General features: G+C 39.4%; 1 protein-coding gene across 1 annotated transcript in view; it reads left to right on the top strand.

Moving 5' to 3' along the window:
- LOC150086891 (dynein axonemal heavy chain 7-like) overlaps positions 1-12,575 on the top strand; it is a 1,233,418-nt gene that overhangs the window by 1,123,001 nt on the left and 97,842 nt on the right. The window contains exons 58-59 of the mRNA XM_090372313.1: positions 2,853-2,956; positions 11,658-11,862. Of these exons, the coding sequence (XP_090228439.1) occupies positions 2,853-2,956; positions 11,658-11,862 (309 nt within the window). The remainder of the gene's footprint in view (positions 1-2,852; positions 2,957-11,657; positions 11,863-12,575) is intronic.

Consider the following 12,575-nt stretch of genomic DNA (forward strand, 5'->3'; position numbering starts at 1 on the left):
CGAGTACAGAGAAGGGCAACTAGATTGGTGAATGGGACAAAGGGGTTCTCTTACGAAGAAAGGCTTAAGTTTTGCAAATTACAGTGTCTGGAAACTAGGCACCAGCGGGGTGATCTGATAGAGGTGTACAAAGCCTTGAATGGTTTGAGCATGCTCAATGCTGATGGGATTCTTCCTCTAGCTCAGAAAAATCACCTGAGAGGGCATAAATTCAAATTGAGGAAAGACAGATGTAGGATAGATGTGCAGAAATTTGCCTTTAGCCAGCGGGTGGTTGGTGGGTGGAACAGACTTCCATCCCTTGTCGTGGAAGTTGATAGCCTAAATACGTTTAAGGCTCAGCTGGACAGGTATTTCGAACGAACAGAGGGGTGAAGTGGAAGTGGTTATTTTTATTTATTTATGTTACTTTTTTTTTTTTTTTTTTTTTTTTGGCTGATGCTGCATAAGCTTGCTTTCTTGCATCAAATGCCTCTACTAATGCTAATGCTAATGCTAACTACTGTAGTCTTCTGTATCATATGATAATTTGTATGCACCTCAAATGTTTTTCTTCTCTGCACACGTCTCATCCCTTTTTTGGGATGAGATTGCCAGAGTTGTAACAGAATAACAAGCAGTTAAATGATTTTGTAATAACTAAGAGGAAAGTGGAAGAGAAATTACATCTTATCCTTGAAGAATATCTCTTAGTTGGTTTATAAAGCCTTATAGCTTCTACAATTACTTCCCAAAATTTGCAGTTGGTTCTAGTGCATAAAATTTAAAACTCTAAAACCACTGTAGTCACCTTTACAAAAACAGAGGCCCTCCCCTTTGCCCTTGACAATTGTTACATCATTGAATAAATCACACATCAATAAACTGTGATCACTGCTTATAATCAGATTAAGAGTATTTATTTCTCTTGTTTTCTCTCTATATTGCTGGTGTTGTCATTCAGTAAATCCAGAAAAGTTTTACTACTGTGTGAGTGACCAATATGCATTCCAGTCAAAATCTGGAAAGTTAATACCCCCCCCCCCTTATAAGACATTCTGATTTAATTGCCCACCCTATTTTTCTATGGTTGTATGTTATACTGATCATAGTCATTAGGCCTATAACACACTCCGACTCTCAGTTTTATTTTCCTAGTGCTTATTTTACATCAGTCTTACCCATCATTGTACTGGCTGTCCATGTCAATTTCTGCCTCAGATTTAATATGCTTCTAAACTAAGAGCATAGCCCTCTGCCTCTCCTATCCTGTTCTGTACTTTCTGTACATATACTTCACATATTGAAATTCTCTATCCGTCAGAGTGAATCACATCTCCGATATCTCTACAATATCAGCATTTTAAGACTTAAGCAGTACTTTAAATTCATCAAATTTATTTACTATGCCCCTAGCATTAGTGTTCAAGCAAGTATACAGGTGTTTGTTCTTACTTTCAATTATCCTGACACTTTGCTTTTCAAACTGCTGTTCCAATAAAGGCAGTGCAAGAATTGCTTTTACCTTTCTGCCTGTAGCTACTGTTAATCTGTTAGTATGTTTATCTTTCCCAGGCTATCAGCTTTTGGACCCACCTAACACTGCCTTGTTAGCTTCAGTAAATATTCTTTTACCCCTTATATTAAAATATATCCCATTCCTGTAGAAACAGTCTCCTTTGTTAATAAGCACAGACCAGACTGCAAAAAGTTCTCCAGCCAAATTGATTGACAAGGCCCTCATTGTCTACTCCCTCCTGTCATGTCTGGGCCAAATTGCAGAAACTTTCAGTTCCAATCCTAACTTGCAACTTTTTCTCAACATTGGCTTTACATTCTAAGTAAATCTTCAGATCCCTTGGTCTTAATAGCAATTGTACCAACATATACAATAATATAACCTTTTGCACTCATAATGATAGCTGCTCTACAATGTCATCAACTTTAGTCCCTGACAGACATACTCTGGTTCTATTCCACCTGTCTTTTTTGCACATTGTTTCCCATTTCTCTAACAATCGAATCACCAAATATAGCTACTTCCTGTAGGACCAAGAATCTCTGCTGTGGAGGATGTCATGTTGTCTGATGCTGGAGCATGGGCTAAGCAGCTGTTTGATGGGTCCCTCTCTTTTATTGCTTTGATAGCTTCATCCTTTTTCTTCAAGCCCTCATATAAGCCCATCAGTATGATATATATATGCGTTAAACATTCTTGTGCTCTTTGTAGCAAACACATAAGTAATCCCTATTGGTGCATCATGTCCTGCTAAAGGTATATTTGCAAAGAGGAAACAAGTAATGCACATAAATATAATCCTGATTTATTATTATTATTAGCCATATGGTGCAAGGAAGCCTGAGGCTTATACTGCACCAGCCAAAAACAAATTTCTGAGTTACGCTGAGAGAGAGAGAGAGAGAGAGAGAGAGAGAGAGAGAGAGAGAGAGAGAGAGAGAGAGAAAGAAAAGTAGAAGGAAATCGCCAAGAAAGAGAAGAATGATGATATCAAGCTCAGGACCCTGGATGTGCCAAGCCTGTACTCACCAGATGTGAGACCCTGGGGTTAATTTATAGGTGGATTGTCCTCAGGAGTTTTCCCCAGAACAAAAGCATTCATGCTGCTTTGCTGCTCTAGTCTGAGGTATGATTTTAGTCAAAATAATACACAAAACTAAGCGATAAAAAAACAATAAAGCTCTACTAATCTTACATATATGATGGCAGTAAAAGCTACACTGTTTTATTCTATTGCATATTATTCAAAAATAATGAAAGATTATTAAATGGCAGTAGTACAATTATATTAAACATTTGATTTTTGATATTTTTTTATGAATTGTACTACCTTTTAACTGCCTGATTTTTACAGCTTCCTAAGGACTTTGATCTGAATTTAGCAATGTCTAAATATCCAGTCTGTTATGAAGAAAGTATGAATACTGTCCTGGTTCAAGAAATGGAAAGGTTCAACAAGTAAGTAATTTTAACACAATAACCGAAATTGCTACCAAGTCATCCTTTATGTTGCCATTTACAAGTTTTGAAATGTGAGCATGATTGATTAATCAGGTAATGCTTATTAATACTATGAGATCATGACCATGTCACACAGCAACATGATCACCATATATTATTTTAACTGTAGGAGCACTTAATCCATATTTTTTTAGCACAGGCTGAAAAAATAAGTAAACAGTATTGATCTATATTTCTACTATATGAGAGATCAGCCATTCTTTAGACTTTGCATCTTCTTAGGCATGTTCATTTATATGCTAAACACCTATTGTCTTCACCATATCTGTCCATCCATTCATCCGTATGTAACAGAGAGACTCCCACTGGACATATTTTCATGAATGAAATTTTGTATTTGGACTTTGTAAAAACATTAAAATTGGATAAATAGAAATCTGGAATTATTATTTCTTTTTTCCATATAATTTGATATGGAAAAAAGAAATTCATAGATTAATGTATCTGTAATGTGGTATCGTTAGCTTTAAACAGCCCATGCATTCTTCGTGTACATTGTTGGGCAAGACTCGTGAACGTGAGGTTGCTTGTGAAGAGATACATATGTACAGAGGGAATAAAAAGAGTAATAGGGAAGGAGAATAATAGATATTATACAGTTGTAACTAAACTAAATGGCTAGGTTCAGAGACATACTATAGAGTTTTATTAAGTGTTCTATAATCTTAGTAATTAATTGATAAGGAGAAAGCTGAATTTACTTTTAATTTGTATTAATTGCAGAAATTTTAAAAATAATCATTTAATTTGAGAAAAACACATAAAATTAACTAACTTGTTTCCACTTTTGCAATAAAATATGGTCATAAGCACTTACTAAAATTAAACTTATTTTTGCAAACAGACTTAGAGCATTGTATTTGCTCATTTTGGAAACTTGGGATAATGATCTATACAGGAAATGAGATTTATAATTATGACCATTGACTGTTGTAAATAATAAATCAAATTGCTTCAAAAAAGAAAAGAAATTCTTTCACCCTGTGACCTTCTACTAACATCTATTTACATAGGCTTCTGGAGGACATATTTTTGAAGTCAGTACTCAAGTGTGATCATAAGATCATTTATTTGAATGGAATGATCATAAGGACTTTAATTTCCATTTCCTAGCATTGAATTCTATACTCTCCTAAAGATACCTTAGTATGATTCCTAAATTATTTAAAATTATAGAAATAAGCAGCTTATAGTGATAATAAATGCCTTGCCTTCAGATACTAGCCAAAAATTCATCACTTGTGGTATTTAGGGCATATAACAGATTGAATGCATATATCTTCTTATGCTTGTTTGCTTTCAGCACTAAAATTATAGTGAAAGATTAGCTTCTTTTCTTAAATACAGGTATACCAGCTGTAACTGAAGAAGGTAAGGTTTTCACACTGAAAGATGGGGTTTTTTTTTTTTTTTTTCTTTGTTAGTTGTTGGCGCATCGGCTTCTGTGGCCATATTGCACCTCCCAAGGTTTTTCCAGTACTTTGATCCAAGCCCGAGGCGGGAATCGAACCCGCGACCTTTGGGTTGCCAGGCAGGTACTTTACCCACTCGGCTAGCCCGGTCGGCTGAAAGATGGGGTACAGAAACAATGTAAATGAGTGACAAAAAGGAGCAATAGCCAGTCTAAGGGGTTTCCTGTTAAAGAAGTGGTTGATTACTTTTTTCAGAAAGAAAAGTAATAAGAGCTAGTAGTAGTAATGGCAAATGATGCAAGAAAGCAAGCTTATATAGCATCAGCAACAACAAAAAAAGAAAGAAAAAGCACCTACACAGTTCACCCATCTGTACCCTCCAAGAATTTGTCTAGTTCTTCCTTGAATTTATTCAACCCTTCCACTTCCACAACAGATGGAAGCCTGTTCCAACAATCAACCACTTGCTGGCTGAAGGCAAACTTCCACACATTTTTATCCTGCAACTATCCTTCCTCAACTTGAATTTATGGCCCCTCATGTGTGTCTGTAGTCTCAGCAAGTGGAAGAATGCTATTCAGCTTACTCAATCCATTCAAGGCTTTAAACACCTCAATCAGATCTCCCTGCAGATGCCTAGTCTCAAGACACTGCAAGGCAGAACTGAAGCCTTACTAGGTAAGAGCACCCTTTTGTTCCCTTCACTGGTCTGGTTGCCACCTCTCTCTGCAAGGGCAGAGAGAGAGAGGGGGGGGGGCAACCAGATCTACATCCTTCCTAAAGTGAGGCCTCCAGACCTGTATACACTACAAAGGATGTGGCCTAACCATGGCCTTATACAAGGGATAATTACCTCCTTATCCCTACTAGCAAAGTTTCTGTATATCATTGACAAAACCCCATGAGTGTCCTGGCAGCACACCTGCACTGATCAGAAAATTTCATGTCTGACTGCACAGTTACCCCCAGTGGCTTTTTCATTCTCCACTACTCTGAATGTAGTACCACACAGTTGTTATGTTCATCTGGGATTACTGCTACCCATATGCAGAACCTTGCATTTGTCCAAGTTAAACTTCAACTGCCATTTCTCAGCCCATATACACAATTTTCCTAGATCTAGTTGCAGTAGCTCACCCTGATGACTGTTGTTAGCCACTCTGCAAACCTTTGTAGCATCTGCAAACTTAAGACATTAACCCTTCATCAATATCACTGATAAATATTAAAAACTTAGACATGAAACCCTGAGGAACTCCACTAATAACATTAGTCAGGAAGAGAAGTGCCCATTGATCACTACTCTTTGTCTTCTTCCACTTAACCATCACTTTATCCATAGCAGGAACTTGCCTTTAATGCACATTGCTCCAGTTTGTACAGCAATCTTTTATGTGCAACAGTATTAAAAGCCTTCCTGAAATCCAAGTATATGATGTAAAAATTATTTTTTCCATCCAGTTCCTTAGTCACTGCATCATAGTAACCTATCACATTGGTATAATAATAATAAAGATATTTTGGCAATGATAATTATCATAATTGTTATATTTCTTTGTTTGTACAGGTTAACATGTATTACAGAGAACTGAGTATCTGTTACAGCTGCATGGAGCAGGGCTGTTGCTCTCATTTCTTAAAATTACACTAGTTATTATAAATTAGCAAGCAATTTGACCACTTTGTTCTTAAAAGATAGAGTAACTTCCAAGAATAGGTGATACTCTAGATCTACTCATCCACTAGGACTGGGAAGGAGCAGCAGTGCATAGCATACGCTTCTTGATTAGACCGGAGTTCGAGCCCGTCACCACCAAATACGGAGGATGCGGAAAGGTCAGGGAATGACCACCGCATATCCTGGAGCAATATGGCCTTAGTTGTTAATGCTCCTAAAAACCAAATAACAAACAAACAAACCACTAGGACTGTTAGCATATTCATTAAAGTTCTCTGTGCAGAAAATAGATGATGGTACCTGAGAAACAGGATTATCATCAAGAACCACATCAAAGTTAACTTAATCAAATCTAGTGATGATACACACTTTTCATAGGAAGACAGATGTTACAGAAGGCAGATGTTACTTCCGTTTATAAATAACACATGAATGAAGAGAGAAATCTCTTTCAGTTCTTGCAAATATAATTCTTGAAGGTAGTGATACATAGTAAAGTATAAAGTGTGTTTAGGGTCAAGCGGCACCAGGGGTTTCCCCCATCTCTGCGTAGTTTACATTGTGGGTGAACCAGTTGACTGGAGAGGCCAGAGATTTAAAAGTGTATGGACTTTGTATATGTGTGATGCCTTGTACCTTTGTTCATCTGGTCATTTAGCCGCCAGACCCCTACTGAGGCCCGACATTGTCCCACTTTCACCCTGTGGAGGCAGACCAGGTACTCACTAGTATAGAATTCACTCTGGCAGGTCCTGCCACCTAATTTCCTAAGATTTCAGTGGCTAGGGCCTATAAAAAAAAAAATTGTGTACGCGTCGCGGGAAGCACTAGGAGAAGTCCAGAATGTTGGGCAAAATTAATTTAGATTGTGTGGGGCATGTTCACGTTGCTGTCAGATAGAGTGGGATGAAGGCTGAAGACTGGGGGCAGATAGACAGAAATATGGAGCCGAAAGGAAAGGCAACTCCGGTTTACAGTGGGGCATGCCCATGCCCCACTAGAGGGAAGAAATAGGGTGGCAGGGGGAGGGGACAGCAAACTGTCCCCTCCCCACCCTGCCAGGAAGAGGTGAGACAGTGAGCCAGACAAGGGAGCTGGCTCAGGTTGCCAATGTGGCCTGTGTGCATGGGTGGGAACAAACCAGACTGCAGGGTCAGGTCCGCACCATCTAGAAAAACTTGAGGCCCAGCAGAGGGGATCCAATGTTGGTTTGGCTGAATAGGTTGTGCAAAATGTCATAGTTGGGAGTCATTCATGGGACTGTTGTCCCGTCCGGTAGTCAATGTTCTGGGATGGAGTTTTGTCACTTCTCAGAAGAGTTCCAGTTTTGTCCTGCATGAAGGATCAAGCAGTCAAACTTGACGCCTGGTTGGGGGTCTCTGAGAAGCTTTGTTTGACACATCTATTTGAAGTTTGCAGGCAGAGGAATGGTCAGTCGTCTGGCACTGGGCAAACTTGGTGAATGCTATATATGAGGCTTTGTCTACCAGTAAGTAGTTTTCCCGGTTTTTGGGATTAAGGCGCACTTGGATGATTAATTCAACACGAAGATCTTCATAAAGTTCGCAGTCATACATCTGGTGTCCCCAGGTCTCCGCAGAGCCACATGCACACATTGTGTTGTTTGTTTTTGAGTCCGAGAAGGTGTAATTTGTGGCGGATTGCTCCATGGCCTGTTTGGAGATACGTGCTGTACAATTAGCATTAGCATTAGTAGAGGCATTTGATGCAAGAAAGCAAGCTTATGCAGCATCAGCCAAAAAAAAAAAAAAAACCCACTTCCACTTCACCCCTCTGTTCGTTCAAAATACCTGTCCAGCTGAGCCTTAAACTTATTTAGGCTATCAACCTCCACCACAAGGGATGGAAGTCTGTTCCACCAACCAACCACCCGCTGGCTAAAGGCAAATTTCCGCACGTCTATCCTACATCTGTGTTTCCTCAATTTGAATTTATGCCCTCTCAGGTGATTTTTCTGAGCTAGAGGAAGAATCCATCAGCATTGAGCATGCTTAAACCATTCAAGGCTTTATACACCTCTATCAGATCACCTCGCTGGTGCCTAGTCTCCAGACACTGTAATTTGCAAAACTTAAGCCTTTCTTCGTAAGAGCACCCCTTTGTTCCATTCACTAATCTTGTTGCCCTTCTCTGTACTCGTTCCAGCAGCTCTACATCCTTCTTGAAATGAGGCCTCCAGACCTGTATACAGTACTCTAGGTGTGGCCTGACCATCGCCTTATACAATGGAATAATCACCTCCTTATCCCTGCTGGAAAAATTCCTGTATATCATTGACAATACTCCATGAGCTACTCTTGCAGCCCGTCTGCACTGCTCAGAGAACTTCATATCTGCCTGCACAACCACCCCCAAGTCCCTTTCATTCTCTACCACTGTCAGTGTAGTACCACAGAGTTGATATGTTGCTCTGGGGTTGCTGTTTCCCATGTGTAGTACTTTACATTTGTCAATGTTAAACTTCATTTGCCACCTCTCAGCCCATCTGCTCAACCTTTCCAGATCCTGTTGCAGCAGCATAGTGTCAGTAGTGCTCTTGACAACCCTGCCAACCTTTGTATCGTCTGCAAACTTGGACATTAAACCCGATGTACCATCATCAATATCATTTATAAATACAGAAAACAATAATGGACCCAACACTGAGCCCTGAGGGACTCCACTAATAACATCAGTCCACGACGAGCAGTGTCCATTGATTACCACTCTCTGTCTTCTCCCCTCAACCAACCCTTTATCCATAGCAGCAATTTGCCTCCAATGTCACACTGCTCCAATTTGTGTAGCAGTCTTCCATGTACAACAGTATCAAAAGCCTTTCTAAGATCCAAGTATATAATATCAAAGTTATTCCCTGCATCCAGTTCTTTTGTGACTGCATCATAGTATCCAATCAAGTTGGTCAGGCAAGACTTCCCTTAAAAAAACCATGCTGTGTCTGAGCTATAACTGAAGTCTTGTCTAAATGATCCTGCAGTGCTTCTTTAACCAGTGCCTCCATTAATTTTCCTGGAACAGAAGTTAAGCTCACAGGTCTATAATTACTTGTGTCAGCCTTTGATCCTCCTTTGTGAATTGGGGTCACATTTGCACATTTCCAGTCTATGGGTACCTCCCTGAGTCCAAGGAAGCTCTCATAATTATGGCTAAGGGTTTGCTTACTTCCTTTGCTGCTCCTTTAATATAACTGGATAGATCCCATCCACCCCGGGTGCCTTTCTTGTGTTTATCTTCAACAGTTTCTCCTCCACTTTACTCCCAGTTATTTCAAGATTCTGTAGCTTACTGCTAGGGTTGAATACACCTCTGGCATTCCCCTCACTGAATAACTCCTCATGTGTGAATGTCGATGCAAAATATTCATTTAGTTTGTTAGCTACCTGAGCAGGATCATCAACACTTGACCCATCAATATCAAGTGGACCAATCTGATTCATCCCCTTCCTTCTAGAGTTTACATAAGTAAAGAACTCTTTACTGTTTTTCTTTGCATCCCTTGCCAAGGATTTCTCGTAATCTGCCTTCGCCTGCCTAACCTCCTTTGTAACTTGGTTGCATATCAACTTGTATCTATCATAGGCTTCTGTGTCATGTGTTAATTTGTATGTATCCCATGCATTTTTCTTCTCTGCCATATGCCTCATTAGTTCATCTGACATCCATTTTGGCCTAAACCTTAAACAATATTTCTTAGTTGGTATGTAAAGCCTAGTAGCTTCCAAGATAAGTTCTTTGAATGCTTCCCATTTTGAATTTGCTGTTGGTAACATCATCAGTTGGTCCCACTGTATAGAATTTAAATACTGTCTCAGTCCATCGTAGTCGCCTTTACGGAAGCAATAACCCTTCCCTTTACCCCTAATGGTAGTTACCTCTTTGAGTAAATCCCACTTCAGCACACTGTGATCACTGCCACCTAGTGGTTCATTTATCTGCAGATTCTTAATGCATGAAGAATCACTGCTGATAATCAAATCAAGAGTATTACTCCCTCTAGTTGCCTCCCGAACATGCTGATGTAGAAAACAATCATCCAATAAATCCACAAAAGCCCTGCTAGTGTGTGAGTAACCAGCCCCCAAATTCCAGTCAATATCTGGGAAATTAAAATCTCCCATTATAAGACACTCTGATTTACTGGCCCATTCTATTTCCCTGTACAGTTCCTTATTATACTCATCAGAGTCATTAGGCCTATAGCACACTCCTACTCTCAATTTTGATCTCCCAATGTTTATGTCACACCAAACTGACTCCACACTGCACTGTCCAGCGATGTCGACTGGCTTCACTTCCTTGGTTTTTATGTGTTTCTTAACTAATAGCATAACCCCTCCCCCCTTCCTATCCTGTCTATCCTTTCTGTAGACGTTGTAATCCCCAAATTGCAGTTCTGCATCCCTTATATCTGTGTGACACCACGTCTCTGATATCCCAACAATATCTGCCTTCGATGTTTTGAGCAATACCTCAAATTCATCAAATTTATTTACTAAACTCCTAGCATTGGTGTACACGCAAGTATACCTGCACCTGTTTCTATTCTTAGCTACCCTAACACAACCCATGTGTTTACTTGTACCGCAATGACTCCCAGCAGTCTCTGAAATACCATGCATCTTGTTTTTCAGGCTTCTGCTCATTCTAATAGAAGCAGTGCAAGAATCTCTTTCACCTCTGCCAGTGGCTACTGTCAATCTATTGGTCTTTGTCTCCCCCCAAGCTAGCAGTTTTCCGACCCACCTAACACTGCCTCGATAGCATCAGCAAATATTCTTGCACCCTTTCTATTTAAGTGTATCCCATCCCTGTAGAAGCAATCTCTCCTGTTAACAAGTACAATCCAGGCTGAAAAAAATTCTACCCCTTGAGCCTTGCACAATCTTTCCAGGGCCGAATTGAGCTTTGCCCTGGATTGATCTTGATCAATCCAGGGCAAAGCCATGCCGGATACTGTGGATATATTTGTTGTAGATTGGGGAGGAACCTTCATGTGACTTCCCCTTTTGTGGAGGTTGTCCAGCACTGCTGCCATATTGATCGCAAATAGATCTGGAGTTAATTGAAGCAAGTTAATTGAAGGTAATTAAAATGATAATTTCGGAGTTATGGCATCTTTTCTTCTCCACTGTCCGATTTGCAGTTGGGTCTGTGGTGTGATCCTGGAAGGTAGTTGGATTTTCACGTCTAAGTTGCTGTAACATGCCTAGGCGAATTACTTCAAGATCAAGGGGGAGGGTCCCAGTGAGTACTTGCAGCGCATGAGTAGATACGGTGCTGCACGCTCTGATGAGGGTTAATAAAATCGGTCGGTGAATGATGTTGAGTGATACATGGTAGTGATACCATTATTGAGGAGCACAAAAAAGATAAAAGCACAGAGGTCAAAATAGCCCTTGGGCACCTGGCAGCAAGTTGCATTTAGCTAACAATATTTTAGTTTTAATACTGTTAAGATTAATAGTGAACCACATGGGAAAATAACTCAGGTTTGATTTCTTATACAAGATTTTCTTTCTTACATTAGGTTACTAAGAGCTATTCGAAGCACATTATTAAGTTTGCAAGATGCAATTCGAGGATTAGTGATAATGACTGCTGATCTAGAATCACTGGCTGCTAGTTTACTTATTGGACGTGTTCCTTCATTATGGGCCCGCAGTTCTTATCCTTCTTTAAAACCCTTGGGAAGTTACATTAATGATTTCCTTGCTCGTCTTCAGGTTTTACAAGTAAGAATCAGATTGGTATAAGTGTAAGGCACACTAAAAATTCTGCTTTTTCAGTTTAAATATTTTTAAAATTATTTGATATATATATATATGTATGTGATATATTTATGCAAAAGCCTCAAGTCATATATTTTTAGTGAACTGCAAAACTGAGGTTTGCTACAAAATGCATCAATCTTTTATTGCAAAGCAAATTATGAATATAAGCCTTGATTTTCTTTGCAATAATATGATGGATGCATTTTGTTACAAACTTAGTTTTGCTGCATATACAACCCAGACTTACGGTAGTGTTTTATGGACCCTGTATGTCCGAAGCTTTTACATTCTAAATTAACTCAAGTTAATTGAAGGTAATTAAAATGATAATTTTGGAGTTATGGCATCAACAGAAGATAGAGGTATTTGCAGATTCAAAATCAATTCACAAGTTTATGAACCATTGGGAGGGATATCTAAAGCAATAGCAGTCACAAAGTTATCTGACTGATAGCTTTTTTTTTTTCCCCTCAGAAAATTCAAGGGGAGGATTGGTATACAAACTCATGTATATTTAACAAATTTGTATGCTGTCAGCAACTTTCACCATATTTTGTGTGTGTGTGTGCGTGCGTGCATGTGTGTGTGTGTGCGTGCGTGCGTGTGTGTGTGTGTGTGTGTTCATGGACTAGTCTGCATGTTGTGCTGGCACTGGAATAACTCACAGGGGAAAA

Source organism: Mastigoproctus giganteus, chromosome 4 (assembly GCF_048544385.1).
Source record: "Mastigoproctus giganteus isolate SK-2022 chromosome 4, ASM4854438v1, whole genome shotgun sequence".
NCBI classification, from domain to species: domain Eukaryota; kingdom Metazoa; phylum Arthropoda; class Arachnida; order Uropygi; family Thelyphonidae; genus Mastigoproctus; species Mastigoproctus giganteus.